This window comes from Physeter macrocephalus, chromosome 18 (assembly GCF_002837175.3).
Source record: "Physeter macrocephalus isolate SW-GA chromosome 18, ASM283717v5, whole genome shotgun sequence".
Taxonomy (NCBI): Eukaryota; Metazoa; Chordata; class Mammalia; order Artiodactyla; family Physeteridae; genus Physeter; species Physeter macrocephalus.
In genome coordinates, this window is record NC_041231.1 from 45,157,883 (window position 1) to 45,185,593 (window position 27,711).

The window sequence follows — 27,711 nt, forward strand, 5'->3', positions numbered from 1 at the left end:
AAAAGCATCGTTGTTGAAAAACCAGCAAAAGTTTACCTTCTAAAGGTGTCAACTGAACAAATCCAACTGACGATGTCAAGGGGGCATCCTCAAAGTTCCCTCAGGTTGCTGATAAACCTTTCCTATCTCCTTGCCCCAGCAGCATTCTCTCCAGCCATGCTTTTCCCCATGTTTTCATTTGGTTGAGTAATGCCATCCATGGAGGGGCAGAGAGGCTCTTGGAACACACCTAACTTTCAGCTTCAATGGTCTAACCCCCAACTCAGCTGCTGACCTTCAGAGTATGAATAAACAAGAATCTTAAACTTCTCATGGCCAGTGTTGGTCTGGTTCTTCCCTCTTCATTCAGGGAGAATGAACTATTTTTTTTGTTTTTAATAAATAAATTTATTTATTTATTTATTTTTGGTTGCATTGGGTCTTCGCTGCTGCACATGGGCTTTCTCTAGTTGCGGCGAGCGGGGTCTACTCTTCATTGCAGAGCACGGGCTCTAGGCACACAGGCTCCGTAGTTATGGCTCGCGGGCTCTAGAGCGCAGGCTCAGTCGTTGTGCACAGGCTTAGTTGCTCCATGGCATGTGGGATCTTCCCGGACCAGGGATAGAACCCGTGTCCCCTGCACTGGCAGGCGGATTCTTAACCACTGTGCCACCAGGGAAGTCCCGAACTATTTTTATTTCATTGGTTTACAGAAGAATTGAGCATCTCTCCATCGCTGGCCCAGGTCACCCTGAGATGACCACGGCCATGCCTTCTATGTGACCCTGCTTAGTCAGCAGTCACACTAGAGACAGGAGGCTGGTGGTGTGTTTTCCCCGAAGTCTGCTCAAAAGGTCATACTCCTTTGCCAGACTGAGAATGTCAGAAACCATGAACCCAGTGCCAACAAGTAGATGTGGGGTTCTCAAGCTCAAGGAAAAGTATCTTTCCTAATTCTTTCCACATGCCTAAAGAATTCTAAGGTGCACTTACTTCAGTTTCCAGTTTTATGACTGTCTACATGGACCATGTGAAAACAAAGTGACAAGAAAAAAAATGTTTGACTCAATAGCTGTGTGGGTGTTTGCCATTCTCCCCAGATCCACTGGGCCCTGGGAAGCTGACTTCTATGGGTTACATCACCTAGACTCCCTGCTGCTCCCTCTTCCAGCTGGGTTCAATCACCAGGAAGCACTGGCAGGAGATCATAGTGGGAGCAGGAGGTTAGGGTACTTTCTGATCCTGCTCTCCTGCCTAGCTTAACTTCTAGTAGGGCCTGTATCCTTCAATCTTCAGCTATCAACAGGGCTCAGGTGATACTGCTTTTTCTTTTGACTCTTAACAGCTCCCACTTTTGCTAGCATCTCTGGGCACCTCAACACCCCTGTTGGTCCTTTTAACCCCGCCAACCCCTCTGTACACATTCTCATCCTTATCGAGTCTTCAAAATCTCAGCCAGCTGAGTGTGTCTTCTGTTCCCTGCCCTAGAGATAAGACAAAGATTTGAATCCTGGCTCTACCACTAACTGCCTCTATGCATCTCTCTGTTTATAAAATTACAGAGCTGAAATCAATGATGTCTTGTATGTAGACAGAAATGTAGAGTAGTCCTAATCAGCAACAGCAAAACTCCTGGGTCTTGACCTTCCCCATCCCAGACTGACTCAAAGGAACTAGCAGAGAGATGCTGGAATCAGGAGATTCCCTAAGTGGAAGTGGACCCAGTAACGCTGGGGTGAGTATCACCCATTTTGTCATTGAAACCTCAGAAAGACCCTTCTGATCCCTGCCCAGAGACCGCATTAGGAGATAATTGGGGAACTTTCCCTGTTCCTGTTCAAGCAAGGAATTGCTTCTAAGGAACAACCTGAGGCCCTTTTGCTTAGCACGAAAAACAGGTCTTATGCAGGATACATGGTCACAACTTACTGAAATCTAGAAAGGACACCTGAACTTCCCTGAGTGTTTTATTGTTATTCACTATGATTTACTGAGAGTCCACTATACAACAGGCACTGTACTAGCTGCTTTACATTTATTTAAACCTCACAGACCCCAGAGGCCTTATTGTTTGTTTCATAGCTAGGGAAATCAAAGCTTAGAAATTTGCCTAGCCTACAGCATGAGATCCTTCTTTCTATATGGCCTATCCTGGAAAATGTCCCATGTGCATTTGGGAAGAACACGTATGCAGTTGTTTGGTAGAGTTGTGTATATACATCTGTTAAATCTGGTTGGTTCATTGTGTCGTTCAAGTGCTCTATTTCCTTACTTCTATATGGTTGTTTTATCCATTACTGAAAGTGGGGTATTGAAGTTGCCAATGATTACTGTACAACTGTCTTTAGTTCTGTCAGTTTTGGCTTCATATATTTTGATGATCTGTCATTAGGTGTAAATGTTTATAACTGTTATATCTTCTTGCTGTACAGAACCTTTTATTAATATATAGTGTCCTTCTTCATTATCTCTTGCAAACATTATCTCCTGCAAACTTAATGTCTATTTTGTCTGATATTAGCATAGCTACCTCTGCTCTCTTTTGGTTAAGATTTGCATGGAATATCCTTCACTGTCAATCTATTTTTGTCTTTGGATCTAAAGTCTCTTATTGACAGTGTATAGTTAGACCATGTTTTTGTTTTGTCAGTTCATTCTTTCATTCTCTATCTTTTGACTGGAGGGTTTAATCCACTTACATTTCAAGTAGTTACTGATAAGGAAGGACTTCATTCTGTCATTTTGCTATTTGTTTTCTATGTGCCTTATAGCTTTTTTGTCCTTCATTTCCTGCATTACTTTCTTTGTGTTTAGCTGATTTTTTTTGTAGTGGAATGTTTATATTGTTTTTTATTTTCTTTTGTATATGTTCTATAGCTATTTTCTTTGTGGGTACAATGAGGGTCACATTTAACCTCCCAAAGTTTTAATTTAAATATATAGCTTAACTTCAGTAACATACAAAAACTCTTTTATCTGGCAATGTCCTAATTTCTCCCTCACTCTTGAAGCATAGTTTTGCTGGTTATAGGAAAAACATTTATCTTATTGAGAATCCCTTGTATGTGACAATTTGCTTCTCTCCTGCTTTCAAGATCCTCTCTGTATCTTTCCTTTTTGAAAGTTTGATTATAATGTGTCCTGGTGTGGGTTTGAATTTATCTTACTTGGAGTTCATTGAGCTTCTTGGATGTTTATATTAACGTCTTTCTTCAAATTTGGGAAGTTTTCAGATATTATTTCTTTAATTATTCTCTCTGCCCCTTTCTCTCTCTCTTTTCTCCTGGGACTCCCACAAGTCCCTTAAACTCTGCTCATTTTTCTTCAGTCTTTTCTTTCTGTTCCTCAGACTCAACAACTTCCATTGTTCTATTTTCAAGTTTGTTGATTCTTCCTCCTGCCTGTTCACATCTACCTTTGAATCCCTTTACTGAATTCTGCATTTCAGTTATTGTATTTTTCAGTTCCAGGATTTATTTTTGACTTCTTTTTAGGTTTTCTATCTCTTTATTGATATCTGCATTTTGATCATACATGGTTTTCTTGATTTTCTCCACCTCTCCCTTTAAGTCTTTGAGAATCTTTAAGTCTTTATCTAATAAATCTGCCATCACATCTTTTTCAGGAACAGTTTCTGTTGATTTATTTTTTCCCTTTGAAGGGACCATACTTTCCTGCTCGACATTTGAGTCTAATAACATGATAATTCTGGAAATCAGATTCTCCCCCTTCTCCAGGGTTTTCTGTTTTTCTTATATAATTGTTTTTTGTTTGTTTGTTTTTGTTTTGATTTCTATAATCTCTCTCTGTGCCAAGCATCAGCCTGAAGTGTGAACTTAAGGTCTTCTTAGGAGGTCGTTTCTGAGCCTGTGCTTTTCCCTGGGTATGTGTGGTCACTTTCTAATTTTCCCTGGAAATGCACCTGCTTTTGAAGGTCCCAGTCTTTAATGTGTGGCTTCCAAAAAAGGAAAAAGAGAAAAATGAAAGGGAGAAAAATAAAGGGCATTGGCTCTTTAAATTCCCTGAAAGTCACTTCAGCCAGAGGGGTAGGGGCTTGCAACAATGGGGGGAAATGCAACAACAATGGCTGCCCTTCTCTTTGTCTGCACTTCTAAGATTAGAAGTAGTCATCTGTGATCAGAGCACAGATCCCTGATATTTGGAGGACAGGGTTCAATTTGTACCCACCCTGGCTCCTGCAAGCTATGTGCAAGCTGCTCCAGGAACATGTGCACAGCTGCCTGCCAAGGTGCCTGGGGTGGGGGATGGGTGGCTGCTACTGTGCTAAGAGCTGAAATTGGCCAAAGTTTACTGCAATTGGTCATCCAAGCCTTCCCCTAAAAGTTGCAGACCCTCAATAGACTCCAGAGTTCTTGGACTTCCCTGGTGGCACAGTGGTTAAGAATCCACCTGCCAATGTAGGGGACACGGGTTCGAGCCCACAAGCCACAGAACAACTAAGCCCGTGTGCCACAACTACTGAGCCTGCGCTCTAGAGCCCGTGAGCCACAACTACTGGAGCCCGTGAGCCACAACTACTGGAGCCCGTGAGCCACAACTACTGGAGCCCGTGAGCCACAACTACTGGAGCCCGTGAGCCACAACTACTGGAGCCCGTGAGCCACAACTACTGGAGCCCGTGAGCCACAACTACTGGAGCCCGTGAGCCACAACTACTGGAGCCCGTGAGCCACAACTACTGGAGCCCGTGAGCCACAACTACTGGAGCCCGTGAGCCACAACTACTGGAGCCCGTGAGCCACAACTACTGGAGCCCGTGAGCCACAACTACTGGAGCCTACTGAGCCTGCGCTCTAGAGCCCGTGAGCCACAACTACTGGAGCCCGTGAGCCACAACTACTGGAGCCTGAACGCCTAGAGCCTGTGCTCCGCAACAAGAGAAGCCACTGCAATGAGAAGCCCGCGCACTGCAAGGAAGAGTGGCCCCCACTCCCCGCAACTAGAGAAAGTCTGCCCACAGCAACGAAGACCCAACCAAAAATAAATAAATAAATTAAAAAAAAAATAGACTCCAGAGTTCCAAAAGAGTTAGATCAGAGTAGAATTGCTGTCTAGGTGAGGAGAGAGATTGCTGGTACTTCCTACAACACCATCTTCCCAGAATCTCAACGGTGTTTTCTTTTAGCAAAACTTCTTTCTGAGGAGTGGAACCTATAACAGCTAAGCACCTTCTTACTAAGGACATCCCTGACACAAGAGACCACTTAGCCTTCCCTTTTCATTAAGAAGCTGTATCTAAATAACATTTCTAACGAAGTCCCAAATCCTTGATGCCACTGAAATCAGTGCATATGGTCACACAAAACGTAATTATATTTCCTCCACCATCACCAACAGCCCCCATTAGCATTTATCTTCTTGGGAAATGAAATTCTGATGTGCTCGTTTCATGCAAATTATTACTGGCAGAAGAGAGTGGAAGATTTCCAGATATAGAGACCCACAAGATAAAGAAGCCCAGAGCTGTTAGACCCAGGAGCAGACACAGGGTGTGCCTAACTTACGCTCAAGGTTGCATAAGCAAGATTTCAAAATTAATTCTACTCTGGAGACTTCAACCTAGTATACAATGTTCTTGGCTGGAAAAGAAGAACTATATCATTCTTTTTTTTCAAATCTTTACCATTACTTGCCCTTGTATCTCCGCCTTCTCTTTCTGCAGGAAACTTTATTTCCTACTCTGCACACCAAGTTTCTACCTCCAGATCTGTTTGGTTCAGTTGCTGAGAAGCCTGACACACCAGTGCCACTTGGAAGAAGCCATCTACCGGTGAGTTGGGGGTGCTTTTTCTATCACTTTATGAACCAAAGGCTCGAAGCACCTCAGTGCTAGAGATGCAGGGACTGGGAGCACCCTGGGGGTCTCCACAGCCCAGGAACTTGGGAGATGATCAAGATAGGAGAAATGGGTGGAGGGCAGCATCTGTACCAGGAATGTCAGAGAGACCCCAATGGCAGTGAGGAAGCACAAAGCGGAGACCCCCCTCAGAGCTCAGGTGGTAGGACAGAGTGGGCTAAAAGAAGACAATTAAGAAAGTAGGACAATCAGGTTTCTCAACTACTGCTCCTCTCACTCTGCCCCTCCCAGCCGCCAAGGACTGTGAAGAGCTGGAGCTTTCTACCTCAGATTTTCCCCCCTCTAGTCCATATATGTGATGGTCCAGGCCCTGCACCAAAATGCACCTCTTGCCTCAATTCAGAGGCTGAAGTGAGGGATTCACTTTTCTGGGAGGCAGCTTTTAATCAATTCTGGATGATGTGTCTTGACACCTGAAAGTGACACATTAACCAGTGCCCTTCTGCACCCTTGCTTCGTGTCAGCTGTGGTAGGAGCTAGGTGTACTGGGGTGACATGGGAATAGGTAATAAAAAGGAGAAGGTGGCTGGCATTTGAGAGGCCAGGGCAGGTGAAGAGCAAAGCATAGGAAACACACGGTGGATGTGGCTGGGGCAGTTCACCCACAATCTGAATCACCAGAGTGAGGGTCTGGGCTGTATATCTCTGACTGACAGGCTTCCTGTGTGTTATTGAAAGCCAGCATTTCAGAATCACTGATCCAGTCCACACTTTCCTGTACAGATGAGGAGACTAACCTACAGAACAGCCCAGAGGGCTTGCTGCAGCTAAAAGGCTGTGTGCAAGGATCTCCAATATTTTAGTCTTTATAAGATCTCCCACTGGATTACCTGGAAGTCTAGTCCACAGGGTAGCCCTTTGTGTCTCAGAAGCTTGTAGCCTGCTAGTTCGCTGTTATTCACTTTTTCAATTGACATTTATTTAGCAGCTTCTGTGTGCTAGGCTGGGTTCTAGGGCACCAAGATAGCTCAATGCAAAACAAATCTCTCTGCCCTCATGGAGCTTATCTTCTGGCGGAAATGTCTCCGAGTGTGTGTGTGCGTGTGTGTGTGTGCGCTTGTGTATGTATGGGTTGGGCACGCTTGTATGGGAAAGTGTGTGGATTTTAAGGCTAAAATGCCAAAGAAGTTCTGTTCAAGGCATGGAAGAATAACTAGAAAATCTGTTACTTGTTCTTCTACATTCATCTCTGCTCTCAGAGCCTGAAGATGAAAACCCCTGAGGGCCTTTGAAATTGTATAGTCCAAGGTTCAAATTCCAGCTCGGCCATAACTTGCTTTGTGAGTTTGGGAAAAACCATTTAATCCACCCATGCTTCTATTTCTTCACTTGTAAAATGTATACTGATCTCACAAAACTGTTGCGAGGATTAAATTAATTAATGTACCCAAAGTATTTAGCATAGCACTTGGAGCTTAAGGAACACTCAATTATTTACTATAGTTTTAATTATTTAGGTGGATACATTTTTTTCCCCAAGTTTGATCAGAGGTGTTATTTAGTTGCTGCTGATTTAAAGAATCTAGTTCAGTGCCGTGAAATTCAAAATCTGTGAAATGTATCAATCACAAGAGAAACTGAAGAATAAGGTGTATACACAGATAAAAACAAAGTCACAGTCATTGCCAGGAAAAAATGAATATTCTTGAGAACCAATTCTAATGATGTTAGTTGTCACACTTATTACAAGTTTTGCGTATTTTGTCCATGAACATTTATTGGTGCCTCCATTAGCCAGGTGCCATCATAAGAGCTGAAGACAGAAACATGACCTAGTTCTTGCTCTCAAGGAGCACACAATGTGTAGAAGATAATGTGCTTATTTAGAGGCACACACAGTGTTATGAGATAAGAATGATTTGACAGAGGAGGTGGGTTGGGCTTCAAGGAGAAGGGGAATTTGAGCAGGATGTATTGCAGGATGAATAGGAGCTCACTAGCCATTTTAAGCAGAGGGGCAAGCATGTGCAAAACCACTAAAGCCTGAAGGAAATGATGAGTCTGGGGGAAATGGAAAAAAGATGGGTATGGCTGGAGCACAGGATCTGGGATTTGAGAAGTCATTAGAGATGAAGCTGAGAAGAAGTGAGCTTAGAAAAGCCATGATGAGTAGTCTGGGCATTGCCTTTGAGGCCCCGCCACATACAAATCGTGGGGCTACTCCAGTTTTAAACTGAGAAGTGCATGATCCAATTTCAGCTTCAGAGAAGACAGACTGAATGGGAGCATGGCTAAGAATAAGGCATGAACAAATGAAAAAGCTCAGCAAAGCCAGAAGTGAGAAGTATAGGAGGCAAGAGAGTGGCAGTTGCAAGAGGTGCAGAGGGGATGACTCAGAGGTGTTTAGGAGGGAGAATTCATAAGACTTAGTTATAATAAGACAAAGCATTTCTCTGTATCAGATGCTGCACTACGTCTTTGTTTCCACAGCAACTCAGCTTAGTTATTATTTTATACATGAAGAAACTGATAGTTGAAGAAGTAATTAGCCCCGAATTACACAACTGTAGTTTGGAAGCAGGACTCAAATCTAGGTCTTTTTGGCTCCAAAGGCCTGGCTCCTAATCTTCTGAAGAAGAAGGGACCCAGGACAATGTCAAATCTTACTTCTTAAGAAATGGAGTAAATGACAATAGCCAAGATAAGGAATCCACAAGTTGAAGCAACTTTCCAGGGGTGTTCAGTTTGGGGTGGGTTGAATTTGAGGCATAGCTATATGAGACCCACTTTGCTCTCTGCTGTATCTCCAGTGCCTAAAATAGAGTATGGCTTCTGGCCGGTGCTCAACAAATATTGGTTAAATGAATAAATCCATGGGGAGATATGCAGTCGGCAATGGAAAATTCAACTCTGAGGTGGGACTGGAAGGCAGAGCTTTGGGAAGCATTAGCCTACAGGAAACTTAGAACCTTGAGATCAGACAACACAATTCAGGAAGAACTTTGGAGCAAGGGTAAAGAGGTAAATGGTAGAGAAGTGGGAGCCAAGGATGCTGCCTGGGACTCTTACAGTGTGGCAGAGGGAAGAGACACCAACAAAGAAAATGAAAAAGAAGTGGTAAGCCACTTTTTCTCCTGGAAGCCAAAAGTTTTTCTGTTTGTTTGTTTTTTAACTTTTTTTTTTTTTGGTCTTGATATTCACTGTAATATCAAGATATTTTGATCTTAGTTCCCTGACCAGGGATCGAACCCACGCCCTCAACAGTGAAAGCATGGAGTCCTAACCACTGGACAGCCAGGGAATTCCCAAGCCAAAAGTCTTAAATGGAAGAAGTCAGCAGAAGGATCAAACGCTTGATGAAAACAAAACTGAAAGCCAGCGTGTTTAAAAACCAGGTTGGCATTGCAACCCTGGCAAGAGAAGTTTTCTGATGGAGACAGAAAGTTGAGAGAAATCAGAACACTCTGGGTGGCAGGTAACAGAAAGTGCGACTCATAGTGGCTCATTATGAGCATCCCCAGAAGCCCCCAGCGGAGTCCCCTTAAATACTATCATCCAGGAATGGGTCACAGGCCTTGTGTCACTGCAGAGGAGCTAGAGGAAGCAAGTGTCCAATATGGTCAGCCTTATCATGAGAGTCAGGCTCTCTGGGAAGGCCAAGGGTGTTGGGAAACAGCTGTGCGGAGATGACTGGTGTCTGCAACCAGGAATAAGGGGAAGTGGTGAACTAGCACACACGCTTTCAAGGAGATGGCTGTGAAGCAAAGACAAAGACTAGGACGTTGCTTAAGTGGAGCAGGGACCTTGGTAAGATTGGGGATTGCAGCCGTTGTGTTGTGTGTCATCATCTAGTCCTCTTGTTTACAGGACAAAGGAAGATGGATGGCAATGATACGTTTCCCCAGTTCAGCCACAATGTGCTTTCCACATCTCATTCTCTGTTTACAACGAATATCAAGGGGAACGATGAAGAACCCACCACTAGTTATGACTATGATTACAGTGAGCCCTGCCAAAAGACCGCCGTGGGACAAACTGAAGCCCGGCTCCTGCCCCCGCTCTACTCGCTGGTGTTCATCTTTGGTTTTGTGGGCAACTTGCTGGTCGTCCTCATCCTGATCAACTGCAAAAAGCTGAAAAGCATGACTGACATCTACCTGCTCAACTTGGCCATCTCTGACCTCCTTTTCATCATCACCATCCCGTTCTGGGCTCACTATGCTGCAGACCAGTGGGTCTTTGGGAACGTGATGTGTAAATTTTTCACAGGGCTGTATCACATTGGTTATTTTGGTGGAATCTTCTTCATCATCCTCTTGACAATCGACAGGTACCTGGCTATTGTCCATGCTGTGTTTGCTTTAAAAGCCAGGACGGTCACCTTTGGGGTGGTGACAAGTGGGGTCACCTGGGTGGTGGCTGTGTTCGCCTCTCTCCCAGGAATCATCTTTATCAAATCCCAAGAAGAACATTCTGGTTATGCCTGCGCCCCTTATTTTCCACTAGGATGGAAGAACTTCCATACAATAATGAGAAGCATCTTGGGCCTGGTGCTGCCACTGCTTGTCATGATCGTCTGCTACTCGGGAATCCTAAAAACCCTGCTTCGGTGTCGCAACGAGAAGAAGAGGCACAAGGCCGTGAGGCTCATCTTCGTGATCATGATTGTCTACTTTCTTTTCTGGGCTCCCTACAACATCGTCCTTCTTCTGAGCACCTTCCAGGTATTCTTTGGCCTGAGTAACTGTACGAACAGCAGTCAGCTGGACCAAGCCATGCAGGTGACCGAGACCCTAGGGATGACACACTGCTGCATCAACCCCATCATCTATGCCTTCGTCGGGGAGAAGTTCAGAAGGTATCTCTCTGTGTTTTTCCGAAAGCACGTTGCCAAACACCTCTGCAAACAATGCCCAGTTTTCTACAGGGAGACAGGAGATCGAGTGAGTTCAACATATACCCCTTCCACTGGGGAGCAGGAAGTCTCGGCTGTTTTGTAGAGGAGTAGCAGTTCGCTTGCTATTTTCAAAGGGAGACAGCAATCTATATATGATGATAAGCCTCCACGGTTTGTTGAATAGAGGACTCTTAAGTCTCTAAAGCAAGTGCCCAGGAACCTCAGGGTTGTGTGAACCAAGACAGACTTGTGTCATTCCCTGTAGAGCCAACATGTGCTCAGGGAGTATTCCAGAACAACTGTGGGCAGAGACCTGGACTCTCCAATGAGCTCATCGCAGTTCCTGGAAAACGTCACTTTGCCTTATGCTTTTGCTCTTTCCCCCCTCGTCACCACTTTGCTCTCTGATTCCATCAATCTCTTTAATCAGCTGGAGGTGGGGAAGAGAACGAGACAGGCACAGGTGAATGGAACAAGGGGGAGTGGGGTCAGGACCAAGGAGAAGGAGGAGGAAGCATCAACAAGGGTGAGCCTGGACGAGGATGCAGGTAAGGGCTTCGCTCTCCCTTAGCGCCATCTCCTACTGTATTTAACTTTGGAGGCTTCCCCAGCTCATGGAGAGCTTAGGAACTGTAAGAACTTCCTGGAAGCTTTGGTTGGGTCCATGATCCCCCTTCTGCTAAGTGCATGACACATTTCTGCTTTACTATGGTTTAGCTATGACAACCACGCACCCTACATTTGAAATGTATTCAGTATCTTGCCCCATTGTTCATATGCTTCTTAGGCCTCATTCCCCTATACAAAAATTTACTAAAGGACTTCCCTGGTGGCGCAGTGGTTAAGAATCTGCCTGCCAACGCAGGGGACATGGGTTCAAGCCCTGGTCCGGGAAGATCCCACATGCCGCGGAGCAACTAAGCCCATGCGCCACAACTACTAAGCCTGCGCTCTAGAGCCCACAAGCCACAACTACTGAAGCCTGCGCGCCTAGAGCCCGTGCTCTGCAACGAGAAGCAACCGCGATGTGAAGTCCACACACTGCAACGAAGAGTAGCTCCCGCTCACCACAACTAGAGAAAGCCCGTGTGCAGCAACAAAGACCCAACGCAGCAATAATAAAATATAAAATGAATAAATAAATCTTTTTTAAAAATTTACTAAAGTGTTTGTTTATAAAAATATGCATAATCTTTAACGAGATGAAAAAATAAAAGCCCTCACTTGGAAACGGGAGGGTTGGAGGTCGTGATTATGAGAAAGGGTTAGGCACTAGTAAGTTCCTCCATCAGGAGTGGAGGGGCAAGCTCGCAGCAGGATGTGCAGGAATGTTTCCAGAATCAGCTAAGAGCAGAAGCCAGGAAGGATGCGTCAGGACACTTAGTAGGCCTCGTGTCTCTGGATCTGATGGTGTCTGTTTCCTTGTGGCTCTTCCTGCTTTCCTGCTGCCGCTGCCCACCTGTCCCCCTGCAGCCTTTATCACATAACTCTGCCTGGAGGATTACCCTACTCCAAAAGCCGGTTTGTAGAGGTCCAGGAGAGTAGCTTTGGGGAGAATGTGAAGGAAACTGTGCAACAAGAACCCCCTGTTGGGCCCGGGAGAGGGAAGACAATCGGTGAGGATACTGGGGTGTGTGCTCAGAGCAGAGAAGGGGCCTGTCTTGGAAATTAAACATTGGCCTGTAACCTCAGGGTCTATTACCAGGCAGGGCAGGCCTAGATGAGGAAGACGCTAGATAGGGTGGAAAAAAAATGTCTTCCAAATTACCTTCCAGCACCTCATTTTTGCATACAGGCAAACAGTTCAGATATACACACACACATTTTTTTAAATGTAAAGTAAAAATTTAATAAAAGCTGAAAACTGCAACTTGCAATTGTGGTAAAGTATCATTTTAAGAGTTACTATTATGCCATGCCTAAAAATACTGTATTAGTCATAGAGACAATTCTGGTGTTGGTGGAGCACGTGGTATGTTTGGGAGACCACCGGTTCATAAATAAATGTTGATTAGGGAGTTGGAGGTCTCTGATCTGTGGATTTACTAGCTTACGGTGATGTAGCATCTAAATAATCTCAGTCGGATCACATCACACCCTCCACAACTGTCATCTCAACTGTCTTTACTCTCTCTGACTTGCTACCAAAAATCTTTTTTGCCTCGTTAGGAAGTCTAGGAAGTCGTGGATTTAATCCTATTTGAATGCTTCATGCTTTGCCAGTGTCCTTATTGATGCTCAACTGGTCCCCTCTTTGGCCGGTGGGAACTTCTAATTCAAGCTGACTCCTAATCAAAGCTTTTAAATCCTATTTGTAAAGATGAGGACTTGGAGAAGCTCACTTAAATAAGCAAAGATTTTCATCTTGGCTGAGCTAAGAATACAAATATATGTTAGTGCATTTCCTATCTGATGCAGGCAAGAAACACAAGGCTCCTGGAACCTGGCAACTGGGGAGCTGGAAGTTACTAAGGTTTTACTTTCTTGCCTCATGGCTACAGAAGGTTTCAGAAAGATGTGTGTATGTTGCGGGGGGGGGGGGGCGGGGGGGGTGCTTCATCTTGCCTCATGGCTACAGAAGGTTTCAGAAAGATGTGTGTATGTTGCGGGGGGGGGGGGGGGCGGGGGGAGTGCTTCACCTGCAGATATTTATATTATCTTAATGAATGCATTAAATTTCGTTTTGACGATGATGAAACATAAATATTGTTTTAAAAAACTATGACTTGGAAAATGAATCAATACTCTAACTATATTGTTTTAAAAGAAAAACTGTCTGATTGCCAACTACCCTGGTCCTTCTTCTCCCAAAATTCTGACAACCACCATTCTATTCTTTCCATCTATGAGTCTGATGATTTTAGATTCCTCATATAAGTGGAATTATGCAGTTATCTTTCTGTGATTGACTTATTTCACTTAGCATCCTGTCCTCCAGGTACATCCATGTTGTTGCATACTGCAGGATTTCCCTCTTTCTTAAGGTGAAATAAGATTCCTTAGACGTACTGACCACATTTTCTTTATCCATTTATCAACATGCAAAGAATTTCAGTTATACAGGATGTATAAGTTCTAAATATCTGTTTTACAACAGTGTGCCTATAATACTGTATTGTACACTTAAAGATCTGTTAAAAGGGTAAATCTCATACTGTATTCCTACCACAATAAAAAAATCTTTAAATTGCCTGCTTTGTTATGCTGTGGTGCGAGAGACTGTCTTACGGTTCACAGCTTTTCACTCCCTTCCCCCTGTCATTACACATGCCAGTCCTTGCCGTGTGACTTGCAGCGCACCCTACAGGAGGGACCCCTTCCCGCCCCCCCCCGCCCCCCCGCAAGCCACAGCCAGCTCAGCCAATAGAAAGTGAGCAGAACTGACAGTGTCGGGTGACCGGGTGGAGCCTCTGGCTCTCCCTGCTCAGCCACAGGAAGGCCCGTCCCAGAACACAAGTTCAGCCCAGGTTCCTGGTGAGTGAGCGGGAAGACGCAGAGAGCAGAGCCAGGGCCCCGGCCACACAGCGGCCCCATGTCACAGGAGTAAGAGGTCCATGTTCGCTGTGGTACGCCCCTGACTCGTGGGGGTTGCCTGCTAAGAAGCAGAAAAGGTAATGGATGCATACGGCAGCTGGTGCCCTCAGAGGTAAAATGTGGAAAAGTGTCTATTTGTTTTTCCATCATGGAATTCAATGTGACGAGCACACCTGAGGATCTACCATGCGCCAGACTGGCGCGGGTTCATAACGACGGATATGTTATTCCCACGCCCTTAGACCTCCTAGTCCGGGGATGGCTGATGGGGAGGCGCGGGGGAGAACAGAGTATTAATAATCACAATGCACTGTGCAAAGCACAGAAACAGAGGTGCACGTGTAGTTTGTTGAGAGCCCCGAGGAGAAGGTGACTAACCCGGTGACGGTCCTGCATCACAGTTATAATAGCTACAGTAGGATTTCATTGCCACCAAAGAAACTGCCACTTGAAAGTTGCCAATCATCTCCATATCTAGAAGTGGAAGAAACCTCAAGTCTCCTTTATTCTAGGGAGAACGCTCGAAGTGGGCTGAGTTCAGCAGATGTCAGGAAAGATGATCATTCCAGGGGACGGGTATCTTAAGACTTTTGGTGGAGCTGGGGCTTGACACAGTCCACCCCATGCCGTCCTCTTCAATCTGTGGCAACTGGGGCAGTTTGAGCACTTTTTCAGACAGGCCCTGTAGTTTCCTGGGAGTAAGCCATCAAGACCCTATCTTTCCACTTTCACTTTTTCTCATTATTAAAATTTCCCTGGGAATTTGATCCCTGGTCTGGGGACTAGATCCCACATGCATGCCACAACTAAGAGTTTGCATGCCCAACTAAGGAGCCCACGAGCCACAACTAAGGATCCCTCGAGCTGCAACTAAGGAGCCCACCTGCTGCAACTGAGACCTGATGCAACCAAATAAATATTTTTTTTTTTTAAAGTTTAAAATTTCCGACAAACTGAAATGGCCTCAGGTGAGATTAGCCAGCAGCAAAGGCCACCAAGGGCTACCAAGAGGAAACTCAACACGAGCGAAGAGGTGTCTGGGCTGGTGAGCTGACCTCTACAAGGCAGCCCACGAATTCAGGGGAAGGCTGGCCCTGGGTGTGGTGAGTGACTGAGATTGGAAATTTCTCCAGACGCCACCCATCTAGCACCATGTTTATAACTTGACATCCTTGGGATATCCTTGCTGCCTCACAGCCACACCATCTCCACCATCACCTGTCTCCAATCTCCTCTTCCCTGCTCAGCTGGTTTGCTGCCCAGTGGATGCCCCACCCAGGAATGAGGCACTGGCCTCCCCTTCCTGCAAGCCCCCATTCCTCACATGGTTCTTTCAGAGGCCCCTCCTTTGGCTTTGGGGAGAGGAACCCCACCCTCCTTCCCATCAACCCCACCCACTTCTACAGCCCTTTCCTGCCCAAACTTGTCTCCTTACACAGGATGGGGTGAGAAGGGTTGTCATGGTGACTAAGGGCACAGGGCTGATTCTGTTACTCTTAGTACGCCCTGGGGGAGGTGTGTGATCGTAGGTGTCAGTGGTTTTTTTGTAGAACTGCCGGGTACTTAACACCTCTTTGCCCTCAGCCTCAGGCCATAGTTGCCAGCTCTGGGACAACAGGAAAGGTCCCACATATCCTGTTATGTACAGAGCTGAACACATCGCTGCAGGTATGACCTGACCCACTGAAGACCACAGCGGGTCTAGTATACACCTTAATCAGCATCTTAGACTTCTGTTACTGCACATAAGGTTACATCAGCGCCATGTCTGGGCAGTGATCTGAAAGAAATACCCAAAATGCATAGAGCAGACTTCCCAGCAGAGTTAAGGGGTTTCCACCAGGTCTGGACATATCTAATAAAGCGATGAGGTGGACAGCCTGTAAGTGTCTACTTGGTTTGATGATTTGCACAGGGTGAGGGGGACGTGGTGCATGGGCTGGGAAAAGGGGTCATACTGGGAAGGGTCTAGTGAACAGACACAGTGGGAGTGGAGAGAACAGCATGGTGGCCTCCCAGCCCTGCTCGCCACGAAGGGTGTCTGGGGTCGAAGGTGAAGGGGCGCTGGGAGTCATGGGACCCCAGCATCACTGCTGAGGCACATGAGTGCAAAATGTAACACTGGTTGGTGGGGGGAGGGATTCTTCCTACTTCTTCGAGGACTGTGGGGATTCTCTGGCTCTCCTGGTGAAGGGGGCATTGGGGACACTGGGAGCTTCCTCCTTGGTGGAGATACCAGAGCACTGGCAGCAACACTCAAAACATGCTGTCCATGTGAGTGAACCACGGAAAGGGCTCAACCGTCTATTAACAGAGCTCTGTCACATGTAGTTACTGCATTCTGTTAAACGAAAGAAACCAGAAAGAGGACAGAGTCTGTGATGCCATTTATATGAAGTTAAAGAAGAGGCACATCTAATCCAGGCACAGAAGTCAGAGTGGCCCCTGCCTCTGGGTGGGGTACAAGGGCACGCTCTGGGGTGACAAAGCTACTCCCTATCATCTGGCTACAGGGTGTATGCGTATCAAAACTTCACCAAGATGTACACCTAGGTCTAGTGCGCTTTGCTGCACGTAAGTTATACCTCAATAAAAATAAGAATTAAAGAGCTGCATTTGTAAAGAATTTTTAATAACATGAGGACATGCCTATACTGTAATCTTTAGCAAAAAAAAAAGCAGCATAAAGAACTGGAATGTGTGTGAGAACGATTAATCAGAAAGTATGCATGGGAAAAGGTGTGGATTAAAACACATCATGTGATAAGAGGGACTGTTTTGAGATTGTGAGAATGTCTAATTGTTCCCATACTTTCTATTTTTCTGTTTTTCCTAACTTGATACAATAAGCATGTGCTGGTTTTAGAATTAGACACCTGTTTTAAAAACTAAAAGATTCATTTGCTATTTTTTCAGCCCATCTCACTGTTGACATTGACCTAGAGTCAGCGTGAGCCCCTGTCTGCTCGTGTGAGCTGCTGTGTGGCAGGGTTTCAGCTCATTGAGCTCATGCAGTTGGCCCTTTGAACTCAAGGAAGAGATTCAATGTCCTCCCCATCTTGTGGATGAAGCTCTGAGTCCAGAGAGAGAAGCGGCCCTCGGAACTCGGGAGTAATGACTCAAAGTGGAGCAGCTACTGGAAGCCTGGCCAGCACCCCACAAGGAGGGCTGGGCGTCAAGTCCAGAGCAGCAAACCAGTCAGAAGATCATTTCTCATGGAGAGTCTGAAGGCCATACATAACAGAACCAGAGCCCTGCAAACTGGGAAACTGGGAGGGCCAAGGTAAAAAAAGAAGCGGAGATGGCAAAACTAAGTCACAGAATGAGAAACTGCTGGTTTACTGTTGCTATTGTATCCAGAGCAATGTTTCATTGATTAAATGCTGAAGACGGAAGCATGGGTCCTCCCTTCCTTGTGCATCCCTGGGATGAACCCCTACCCCAAGAGGTGACCTCAATGTCCCCCTAAAAGGGGGTCACGCACCCTGCTAAGCTGTGCTTCCTTGTTTCAGCCTGTGAATCCTCACCCTGTATTGCCCAGATGTGGTATTTTCCAAACCAACTTGGCCATGGAGTCATTTTGAATTTAAGGGGAGAGGTCCCTTGGGGCCCCCAAGTCTAGCACATCATTTCACAGAATGGGGAAATAGAAGCTCAAAGAGGGGAAGTATCTTGCCAAGGGCACACAGCGAGCCAGCGGCACAGTATGGGCAACTTCGAGCCTGCTCCACTACTCCACGCTGCCCTCTGGGGGGTGAGCGTGCCCTCAACTCCACAGCCACCCCGATGACAAGACCCACAGAACCCAGGGCAAAGCCCCAGCTCCACATGGTGAAGTATCAATACAATACAAAGCAACCAATGCCACACACAGAAAAGCAACATCTGTCTGGCAGCATCTGAGAGTTCTACCCAGTGTGTTACCGGTGAACATAAGGCTTCTCTTCAACCAGCCAAAACTATATTCCCCATTTCCTGTGAAATTCTGTATTAATTTATTTGCTACACATTTTGTGAACGCTTTCTCAAGCATACTTTGTACGTCGCTGCTTAACTAGCCCACAGAGAGCCGGTACCTACAAAAGACTCTACAACTCGTTCTGTCATTTGATCTCAACCACAGATCTGTCGAGTAGGTTTGTGTTTGGGGCTTTTTCCCCCCATTATACAGGTTAAGAAAACTAAGGCCTGAAGAGTTTCAGTAACTTGTACAAATTAAGTAGTAGAGAGTGAAGCTGGGTGTTAAGTCCAGCCTCATGACTAGAGTCCAGTTCTCAATTGCTGCCTCTTGTATGAACTTGAACATCTTCATAACGCACTGTCCCGGTTGTGATTACCAGTTGCTGGGTCCTTCTGTGCTTTTCTGGCTTTTCCCAGCAGTCATATCCCTCCATTCTGTAAGCACCAGCCATTAGCTTCTCCCTTTCAGCTTCTATTTTGCTTATACTAATATGTTCTAGACAAGTACCCCACAGGGAACCAATTTTTTTTAGAGTTTTATATAATAAATCTCTCTAAGAAAGGATCACTGAATGAGTAACTAAGAGTCTGATGTTTATTGAGTGTATACTGCGTGCTAAATTCTGGACATATGGATGCCTCATGTAATCCTCCCAACAAACCTATGAAGCAACTACCATTATTCAGCCCACTCCACAGATAAGAAAGCTGAGGGTAGGGCGAGGCTTCGAGCTCAGGCAACCTGACTGTAGAGGCCACTTCCACAGGTTTGGGGTCTCCTCAGATCACAAGCCAGTGCTCCTTATTCTGTGGCAGAGGAAACAGAAGCCCCCAGAGGGCGCTCGTGTGGCTCGGGACTGGCTCTCCACTATGTTCTTGGTTTTGTGGTCTACAATTAAGGTTTATGGATAAGCAACCAACCACCAAGGAAGCCTGGGGTGACTGCATATAATATTGAAATAGAATCTTGACCTTGACCCTATTCTTCTGCCATTTGTTGCCTGTTGCATGTTGAAAACTTCTCACAGAAATTCCAGATAAGACTGTATTCTTGGAGTGAGGAACTCTGCTGCCTACATCCCTGGCAGAATACAGGCACTCACAAATGCCTGCTGGCTTGGAGGGCTGCAAAACAGTGGATAGGGAGAGTGAAAATTCATAATGACATGCTCCCAAGATGCTTGATCTGGAGAGAGATGGGCAACATGTTTAGCTCACAGGTAAAGGTACAGTAAAAGCCCTTAAGCAACCAGTTATTTTAGTTGCAGAGGAAAACAGTATCGGGTGGTGAGCATATGCGTGTGAATTGTGGCAGGCAAGGGGGGTGAGGGGAGAGCAGATAAAGGGGAGCACGGGGTTAAGGTGAGATGTTCCCTTCACTTCAAAGTTGGTTTCAGCTGGCTTTCATGGAAGACAAAGGGCAAGGGGGTCAGAATCTCTCACCCTTTGAGCCTCCCCACTGATAAGCCCTGCGGTCTTAAGCCCTCCTAATCATTTGCTTCTTGGACAGCAGTTTCTTTCAGTAAAATGAGGGCTTTTGACTAGATGGACATGAATGTTCTTCTAGTTCTATTACCCTTCAATTCTTTCTGTTTTCTAACAGACTGTGTGGTTGGATGAACTGAGAACCAAAAAGAAACTGTGTAATCAGGGAAGCCCAAGAATAAGCTTTCAGACCAGCTATTTTCTAGTCTATTTCAAGCTCAATTTTTCTTTTTTTTTTTTTTCAGAAAAAAGGACTGTTCTCTGATGATTTTCTGCACTGCCACATACTTACTCATTAAAACTCCGCCCCCAATTCAGAAGAAACTGTGCATTTCCTACTTTTATGCTGTATGTTTGATTTGCACAGCTCAGCTGGTCAGAGGAACTGAGACATCTGTCCCCCTGTGAGAATCTCTCCCGGTAAGTCACCTCTCAGCCACTTTGCCTATTACTTAGCTCAGCTTGTGTGATGAGTAAAAGCCTTTGCAGGAAACCATGGAAGACATTAGAAAAACACCAGGCGCTTGCTGAACTATCTTAAAATGTTATCTTTACAGACAAAGTTAGAATTCAGAATGGTTTCAGACTGTGATAACATCAAAGATACAAAACGTGATTATGAATGAAAGACTTTAAAGGGAGCAATATTATTTTTAAAAGCCCTCACCTTTCATAAGAAAGATTTTTCAGAGAGATGATGATTATTGGCCAAAACCTTGACAGAGATTATTATCTTCTGGTAAGGAGAACTAAAACCTCCTCATCGGGATGCCCTCTGAACACATGCCTAACCAGAAGTTGCGTCTAAGTCTTGTTCTTTTTTTTTTTTTTTTTTGGCCAAGAAAAGAAGGAAGCCTGAAAATTGTCCAAATTAATAACAAGTTGCAAATATCAAATGAAATTTCACAGCATATTCAGTGTATGATTCTTTTTCTGGCTCAGAATTTAAAGGTGAGATTTTCTGTGTGCTTCTCTCAGCTGCCTAATCTGAGGTACCAGGGGCTAGAGATTCACAAGGACTAATTAGGGAAAACTCTCAATCAAGCAGTGGAACTTAAATAGACCAGGCAAGTCAGCGGGTTGTGAAGGGACTGAGCTAACCCAGGATGTATGATGGGAGATGAAACACTGTCCACTTGGCCGTTTCTTATGTATGTGTGGGAGCTCTTAATCATAGCAGCTCAGAAACTACAAACACAAACTTCAGAGAAAATGTGAGAATGGCAGTCTGGATTTCACAACTGGCTGCTGGTTCCTATGACCTTCTCAGGGGACTCAGGCATCAGCTTGTTTCATTTTGACTATACTGAGGCACCAGGCTGACAGTCCTGTTTTTAGTTCTCTCACCAAAGAGTGAAAGATAGGGGACCACGACGGATAAGAGTACAGGCTGCCTGCGTTCAAAATTAGTTGCTTCCTCACTGTGTGTCTTTGGCGAAGTTACTCAACCTCTCTGTGCTCTGAGGTCCTTGTTTGCAAAACGGGGACAATAACCTGACCTGCCTCACTGGGTCACCTTGAGGATTAACTGAATGAATGGAAGTGAAGCTTGGAACAGTGTTTGGCAGGCAGAGTGCCCTGGGAACTGTTCATTACCACCAGCACGCTCGTAATGATGCTGTGTGTAAGCTAACTCCCAGGAATGGCAGCTTCAGAACAGATTGTAAGACAGTGTCGGACGGTGCCTGACCTGGTTTCTGGACATTGTTATCACAGCTTCATTCACTCCACGTGGCTATGCAATATCAGATTTTATTTGGTGAGATGATGCTCTCCATCTAGTAAGCAGAGAAGCAGGCAACAAACATCCCTTACTACAGAAGTTCACTGTTTGACCAAAAAAGTGTCTTCAGTTAAATGTAGAAATCTATGTATCAACTTTTAAAATCTATTGGTGTTTAAGATAGTTTGCATTCATGACGGACTGTTAAGGACATTCTAGGACTTTATAAAAGATCTCTTCTGGGCTTCCCTGGTGGCGCAGTGGTTGAGAGTCCGCCTGCCGATGCAGGGGACACGGGTTCGTGCCCCGGTCTGGGAGGATCCCACATGCCGCGGAGTGGCTGGGCCCGTGAGCCATGGCCGCTGAGCCTGAGCGTCCAGAGCCTGTGCTCCGCAACGGGAGGGGCCACAACAGTGAGAGGCCCGCGTACCGCAAAAAAAAAAAAAAAAAAAAAAAAGATCTCTTCTTTATTCACAGAGTCGAGCAAAATGGATTATCAAACATCAAGTCCCCTCTACGACATTGATTATGGGATGTCAGAGCCCTGCCAAAAAGTCAATGTGAGACAAACTGCAGCCCAGCTCCTGCCCCTGCTCTACTCGCTGGTGTTCATCTTTGGTTTTGTGGGTAACATTCTGGTCGTCCTCATCCTGATCAACTGCAAAAAGCTGAAGACCATGACTGACATCTACCTGCTCAACTTGGCCATCTCTGACCTCCTTTTCATCATCACCATCCCGTTCTGGGCTCACTATGCTGCAGACCAGTGGGACTTTGGAAATATCATGTGCCAGTTCTTCACGGGATTCTATTTCATTGGCTTTTTCTCTGGAATCTTCTTCATCATCCTCTTGACAATCGATAGGTACCTGGCTATCGTCCATGCTGTGTTTGCTTTGAAAGCCAGGACAGTCACCTTTGGGGTGGTGACAAGTGGGGTCACCTGGGTGGTGGCTGTGTTCGCCTCTCTCCCAGGAATCATCTTTACCAAATCCCAAAAAGAGGGTTCTCGTTATACATGCAGCCCTCATTTTCCATCCAGTCAGTATCATTTCTGGAAGAATTTCCAAACTTTAAAGATAGTCATCTTGGGCCTGGTGCTGCCACTGCTTGTCATGATCGTCTGCTACTCGGGAATCCTAAAAACCCTGCTTCGGTGTCGCAACGAGAAGAAGAGGCACAAGGCCGTGAGGCTCATCTTTGCCGTCATGATTGTCTACTTTCTCTTCTGGGCTCCCTACAACATCGTCCTTCTTCTGAGCACCTTCCAGGAATTCTTTGGCCTGAATAACTGCAGTGACTCTAATAGGCTGGACCAAGCCATGCAGGTGACAGAGACCCTAGGGATGACACACTGCTGCATCAACCCCATCATCTACGCCTTCGTCGGGGAGAAGTTCCGAAGCTATCTCTTACAGTTCTTCCGAAAGCACGTTGCCAGATGCTTCTGCAAAGGCTGTCCAGTCTTCCAGGGAGACGCTCCAGAGCGAGCGAGCTCCGTTTATACACGATCCACGGGGGAGCAGGAAATCTCTGTTGGCTTCTGACCTGACTCAGTTTTTATATGCAGACTAGGGGCGGGAGCGGTTCTTTTAAAGAGGAAGTTACTGTCATAGAGGGTCTAAGTTTCATCCATTTATTTGGCATCAGCTCTAAGTATATTAGATATTTCAAGCTCATCAGTTCTAGAAAGCCAAATCAAAATATGTGATGAAATAGCAACCTTCTCACCTCCCCTCCACACACATCAATTTATTGGCAAACTCTCCCTTCACTGCAAAAGTTCAATATAAAAAAAAAAAAATCCTCAGAGAATTGCTAATTCCTGAGTTTGGTTACCGGAACGGGAATAACACAATGAACTGAGGAAAGTATTGTATAGCTTCTTATCGGTGTAGGGCAACATCCAGGTTGCAAATGTGCTTAAAACAGATCTTTCTCTTGCCATGGGGAGAAAAGACATGCCCGTGATCAGTTAAGAAATGACAACTTCCATGTGGGATCTCCCCTCCAAGGTGTGGTTAATAAGTTCCACAGACATTCACACCAGGGGAGAGCCCTGTGGCCTGTTGAGAGCTGGGAAGGCTTCTTCACAGACAAAGGATTGGAGGTGGATGGTCTGTTGGTGGAGAGGGAAGATGAGCTCCAGGCTGCAGGCACCGCACTGGCAAAGACTGGCCGTGGGGAGACGTGCGCTGGTTGGGGGAGCCCCAGGGGAGGAAGGATGAGGTGAGAGCATGAGGAACCTGGACAGCGCTGCTCATCAAAGTCCAAGAGCAGAGCAGGGAGCCCTTGCCAGTGTTGCAGAAGGCTCATTCCACAGCCAAAGGATGGCCTGGAAAGGTGAGCATTCAGGGCAAGGAGATCAAAACAATCTGATCGAGTGAGGAGGCTCCACTTAGGTCGAGGCGCAGGAGATGGGAAGGAGGGGTGCATTCTCACAGCATTTAGGATGAGAGTCTGCAATAGTTGGGGCGGATTTGGCTTGGCGGTGAGGAGCAGAGAAGAGTCAGAGTGAACCCCTAGATTCCACACGAGCATCAGAGATGCCCTAAAAGAGACACCAAGAAGGAGGAGGAGGTTTAGGTCAAAACAGGAGTTGATGGAAGAGAAAGTTGGTGGTCTGTGAGCTGAACACAGCCCTAGGCACACAGACCCTGGGCTGTCTGTCACTGACTGCTCCTGCCCCCACAGCAGTCCGTCCCATCCAGGCTTGAATCATGAGGCATCTCCAGGGGGCTTTGAAACACCAGATTTATGAATGCATGAGCCTGAGGTCCAGGAACACTTTTAGGTCAGATATGACATCTAGGTGAGGACTGATTACATAGCTAATGAAAATCCAGAGCTTTACAAGCACTGAGTAAAGAGGTCCCCAAGAGCTGCAGGAAGCCTGAATGACTGTTTCTGCCTGCCAGGCGCACCACTATTTACGGTTTTCCGGATTTAACTATCAATAGACAAAGGGAAGAAGGACACACTCATTTGGAAACAGGCTGCCTCAAGCTTTATAAGCCACAAAACGTGCAATTTACTAACCTCTGCGTTTCAGGCTGAGTGTGGAGGCTTTAGATACACCTTCCAGACACCATTTCCAAACAAAGCATATCCAAACACTAAGAGACTTATTCATTTCAAAGGGAGAATTAAAATTTTTTTGCAGTTGCTACTTACGCTATTTTGTATATGCCTAAGATTGTTTGGAATTCAGGGGTAGCTAAGACTATCGTTGTAAAGATTAGGTGGGAAAATGTAAAGGAGTGAGAATCCCTCAGGAGATTAAAGCGTCAAAATAAGAGGTACTACTGATTTTTCTCCATCTCTAAAACGTGAATCTTGAGGGTTGTGGCTATCAATGGGAAGTGACTGGAAGGGCCTTTTCTTTTGCCCTTAAGGTTGCTGAGAGTGCATATATGACACATGACCCTCGCCTATAAGTCAATTCAAACATTCTGATATCTTTGTGTGTGTATATATGTATAAACGTATACATATGTATATATACACATATACATATACATGCGTATGACATTCTTACATATATAGAAAGTTACAAACTGCTTAGAAGAAAATATGTATCTAATAAAAACCCTGTAAAATAACTGACTGTATTCTTGTTTTTTCAGCCAAGTTTACATTTAGAAAATAGCACATAAAAGTTGTGAGAGCATTTTGTGTAGCTGTTTTGGAAAATTTCATACACACACACAAACACACATATTGAGAATTATTTTTTCTGATTATTTTTAAAAGTTGACCCTCTCCCTGGGTCAAATTGCCAGAATAATTTGTTTTTAAAGATGCTACTTCCCAGAGTGGTGATTCTGAACAATTGATCCTGAAAACTTTTAAATTTCAAACTTAATTCTACTACTCAAGCAAAAGAATTGACATATTCTTTAAAAAGAAAATCAATGTGTGATTCAGCACATGCCAGCTGTCTATGCTTGAAAATGAAGAAGACATATAATGTCATAACCTGGTCATTTATCTGTAGTCTTGAGTTACAGATACATAATGCAGAAGGAAGAGGTTGGTGGCTATAAAGATTACTTTTCTTTCATTTAAAACCTCTCCCCAAAACTTGGCTGTAATTTCAGCAATGGAAACGGTGCCCATGTGAACTTCTGTGCACGTGTCTCTCACCCTCAAGGACAGGTGCTCCATGTGGAGGTGACCTGGCCGGGCACATTCACACTGGTTTTCCCCCTGCTGTCCTCTCCCCTTCCAGAGTGGACTCAACAGTTGGCCAGCGTCCTACATGCAGGTCTGTGAAATGAGCAGCAGATAAGGACAGCTGGAGCTGGTCCTTAGGACAGCTTCTCCCTAACAATACCTGAAAGACTTCCTTCCGTCTCATAGGCTACAAGGAGGCATGAACCAATGAAGGCTGGAAGGGGGCTGGGGTTAGTGCAGAGGGAAGGGCCAGGGAGAAGGGAGGCCTGCTTCATATGGCAAAGGTAGCTGCCACAGGGAGACTGGAAAGTGTCCGTTTTTATGGCTGATACACATGCACTTCTTATCCTCCTTCCCTCTGAAAAAATGAATCCAATGTTAACATGAAGAAAAAGCTACCCAAGGTGTCTGCAGCCTTTCCAGGGTGCATACCCCATGCTCACCCCTCGTTTGCCTGGATCCTCCATGCCCCTTGCTCTGCAGGCCCCTCCACTGCCCACCTCTTCTCTGCCCAGCCCCTAGATCGACAAACAAGTGTGAACTCATTATGGCCTGCAGGTTCTGACTCCATTCACTGCCTCAACTCAGAGGCCCCATCAAGGAGGGGGTTTTGTATGTGCCATGGAGAAAGTCAAAGAAAAGGTAAACGTCCTTAGCCGGGAGCAATAATGTGCAAGTTCATAAACTAGGATTCTGTTGACATCTATATTCCAAGGGTTCTCAGTAGAAGCAGCTCTGACTAAACTAAAACGTACTGGCATTTCTACTGATTAAATTAATAAGTCATTTACTTTCTATCTGAAGGAAGGACAGATTCCCCAACATGAACATCAACGTTCAAATGTTAACCCTTCTAATGAAGACATCAGACACCACTGAAGTGAGATGTGAGCCAGAGAACAAGTCCTGAACTTCCTAACTGCTCTGGCTCATAGTCTGATAACATATCTTTTACCTACAGTTCAGGGTTTGCGAAGAGCTCCTATAACCCTCAGGGGTGAGAGTGGACAGAAGAGGCAAAAAGAGGCATTTCCATAGCTCCTCTGCAATTAAATAAAATTCACTATAAAAGTCTTGCTTGTATTTTTCCAAAATACTGTCAAACTTTAATATTTTACATTATGTATATGTCATAATTGTGCCACATTTTCCATTTTCCTTAATTTGTTGTAAGCATATTTACAAGTCTTATATTTGGCTCCATATTGTTACTACTTTGAGAATAAGTTCTGTGTCACTGTGATTCTGTCATGTTTCAGGAACTTATTTTTGTCTCCTTTCTTAAAGTGGTTAACTAGTTTTTTAAAGCACACACTTAAACATCTTTTTCACATTAAATTCAATGGGAAGCCCTTCAAAGCCCTTAAGAACCTTGGGCTATACTGCCCCCCTGTGGCCACTTAGTAAACCAACAGGGCGGCCAGCAGCCATCCTTGACCACAGAGAATGTAGACAGGGGGCATTTTTACACTCAGCCTTTTAATCTCTGTCTTCGCTGGCACCACTCCTGTTGTGGAAAAGAAGTATTTCCACAGCAGCTCGGGGTGGATGATGCACAACTCATTCTTGTTATTTGTGAAGAACAAGAGGAGCATCAGTGGAGGCCACACTGATGCCTGCAGGGAAGGTCCCAGCTGCCCAGGGCCAATCCCTACAGATCTGGCCAATCTCTGGGATTCTGATTTGATCAGTCTGCGATGAGGCCTGTGGTTTTGACGTTCAGAAATTCCCCGGGTGATTCTAAGTGTCACCAAGTTTGAAAACCACTTGCTTACAGCCCGTCGAACCGAAAGCAGGTTTGAGAGACGGCTGATGTCTGAGGAGGATGCTGCCTGGCCTGGAAGTGGGTGGCATGTGGGCCCGGTAGACTCTGGATTCAGATCCTCAATTCTCATAACAGTGCATTGACTCTGTCTTCCCCCAAGCTGGTTTTAAAAGCGTGTAAATCTAGACTTAATTGGCAATATAAAATATTTGTATTTGAGGCTCCAAATATTTTGCTTTCATTTCTGGTTTTGGATTATGTTTTGACCCATCCATTCCAAGTGAAAAGTAAATAAAAGTGGGATGTCTGGTGCCCATGCTGAGCTTGACGGCTTCAATTTCAACAGAGAACAAGTCCATCATGTACAAAAGGTC

The 27,711-nt window shown here is 45.3% G+C and overlaps 2 protein-coding genes across 2 annotated transcripts; both read left to right on the plus strand.

Moving 5' to 3' along the window:
- The first annotated feature begins 9,673 nt into the window (after nt 1–9,673).
- On the plus strand, nt 9,674–10,862 carry LOC102984380 (C-C chemokine receptor type 2). Its single transcript, XM_024123981.1, has one exon. The coding sequence runs from the start codon at nt 9,676–9,678 to the stop codon at nt 10,795–10,797; it is 1,122 nt and encodes a 373-aa protein (XP_023979749.1). The 5' UTR covers nt 9,674–9,675; the 3' UTR covers nt 10,798–10,862.
- Nucleotides 10,863–19,817: 8,955 nt separating this feature from the next.
- Nucleotides 19,818–23,185, plus strand: CCR5 (C-C motif chemokine receptor 5). Its single transcript, XM_024123986.2, has 2 exons — nt 19,818–20,093; nt 21,874–23,185. The coding sequence occupies exon 2, from the start codon at nt 21,885–21,887 to the stop codon at nt 22,941–22,943; it is 1,059 nt and encodes a 352-aa protein (XP_023979754.1). The 5' UTR covers nt 19,818–20,093; nt 21,874–21,884; the 3' UTR covers nt 22,944–23,185.
- The last annotated feature ends 4,526 nt before the right edge of the window (nt 23,186–27,711 follow it).

Coding starts and splice junctions, on each gene's coding strand:
- LOC102984380 (XM_024123981.1), top strand. CDS start 9,676: ATGGATGGCAATGATACGTTTCCCCAGTTCAGCCACAATGTGCTTTCC.
- CCR5 (XM_024123986.2), top strand. CDS start 21,885: ATGGATTATCAAACATCAAGTCCCCTCTACGACATTGATTATGGGATG.